Source organism: Colobus angolensis, unplaced genomic scaffold (genome assembly GCF_000951035.1).
Source record: "Colobus angolensis palliatus isolate OR3802 unplaced genomic scaffold, Cang.pa_1.0 Scaffold1, whole genome shotgun sequence".
In the NCBI taxonomy this organism is placed as follows: domain Eukaryota; kingdom Metazoa; phylum Chordata; class Mammalia; order Primates; family Cercopithecidae; genus Colobus; species Colobus angolensis.
In genome coordinates, this window is record NW_012110918.1 from 14,565,464 (window position 1) to 14,567,132 (window position 1,669).

Consider the following 1,669-nt stretch of genomic DNA (forward strand, 5'->3'; position numbering starts at 1 on the left):
TTGGCCTCCCAAAGTGTTGGGATTACAGGTGTGAGCCACTGTGCCCTGCCTGCCCAGCTAATTTTAAACTATTTTTTGTAGACACTGGGTCCCGCTATATTGCCCAGGCTGGTCCTGAACTCCTGGACTCAAGCAGTCATCCTGCCTTGGCCTCCCAAAGTGCAGGGATTATAGGCCTGAACCACCATGCTCGGCATAAATTGGATTTTTAAAGAGAAAAGTTTCTTTTTCTGGGTACTTCCTTGAATAGAAAATCTTGTTTATCTCATGAGTCATAAAGTGGGGCGTCTGGGCTGTAATCATGAGACTTCTGCCACACTTACCCTTCTGCTCGGTGTCTTTTAGTGGTGGCTGCAGGCACATTTTTTTGAGGTAGATTCATTAGAAGGTTGCCATATGGTGGCTAACCATGTGGTAGCTTTTATGAGTTTACTTGTGGATGCTCTAAATTTGGTTCCTGAGTTGTTTGGAATTAAAGTTTGGGGTTTATCTATAGGTATTGACACTTCTCAAGTTGCTCGATCAGTAGGCTTTTTAAGGAATAAGAGGAAACGCCGAAGGAAAAATCATTTAGCAGAGCTTGAGTTGGGCTCACTTTTGAAAATGTTCTAGAAAATCTGACATTCATAACACAAACAACACACCCATCTCCCAGCACCTCTTCACCCACCAGTAACTGAGAGGGGCTTCTGCAGAAGTATTTGAGATATGACCCAGTTGCATATTTCTTTAACCAGGTCACCATGGCTGTTATTGGCTCCCCTGCTGTCCCCAGCTGTTCCCCAGGTCACCTCCCCACCTTGCTGCCTGTGTCCAGAAGGCGTGCACCGGTTCCAGTGGATCAGAAACCTGGTTCCAGAATTTGGAGTCTCCAGTTCTCATGTCAGGGTGCTTTCTTCCCCAGCAGAGTTTTTTGAGCTCATGAAGGTAAGTTATATCTAAAGGAAAGAAGTTTGAGTTAGAGCTTTTGGGGGATCAGGTTTGTGAGTCCTGAGTGCTTTCTAGTCTAGAAACTTTTGATAGCCACTCAAGCTTCTTCCTTCCTTCCAGGTTTTACCTGTCTGGTTTCAGCTTCATGGGTGGTTGAGCTGAGCCACAGTCAGAAACTTGCCTGTGGGGCCAGTGTCTCAGGTGGAGAAGCTCTGAGAAGGCAACAGTGAGAACAAGGAACTAGACCTTATTTTTATTTATTTATTTTGTTGTTTTTGAGAAGGGGTCTCACTGTGTTACCCAGGCGGGTCTTGAACCGCTGGGCTGAAATGGTCCTCCTGCCTTGGCCTCCCAAAGTACTGGCCACCGTGTGCGGCCAGGGGCCTAGACTTTGATTCTTATGGGCGCACTGATTCCTTTTGTTCACGGTGAAGTTGTGACCACGAGAAGGGAGGTTAGTGAGGACTGAGGACCCGTGGGCCACATGGGTATGTCCTTGCTAAAGGTGACAGGGAGGAGGGCATCTTTATCTAGTCTGTGCATCATGGACCCCTAACCCTGGAATCATCTCCAGACGCAGTAGAGTGTCATCTTGGTAGATGTAATAGGAAGTAAAAACTCGTGGGTGCGATTTGATATGCATGAAGAGGCCTTTCAAAGTAACGGGGAATTTAGACATCCTGGGTCTAAGCCTTGTAGTCTTGATTCTTTAGGGACTCTGTCTTTTTTTTTTTTTTTT

General features: G+C 46.3%; 1 protein-coding gene across 3 annotated transcripts in view; it reads left to right on the forward strand.

Annotated features, from left to right (window-relative positions):
- PGS1 (phosphatidylglycerophosphate synthase 1) overlaps positions 1-1,669 on the forward strand; it is a 50,808-nt gene that overhangs the window by 15,533 nt on the left and 33,606 nt on the right. For 2 of the 3 annotated variants that reach the window (XR_001003285.1, XM_011955685.1), the window contains exon 2: positions 738-927. Coding sequence is in view for 1 of the 3 variants with exons in the window: in XM_011955685.1 (XP_011811075.1) it covers positions 738-927 (190 nt within the window). In the remaining 2 variants the exon portion in view is untranslated. The remainder of the gene's footprint in view (positions 1-737; positions 928-1,669) is intronic. The other variant, XR_001003287.1, reaches the window with a different exon arrangement.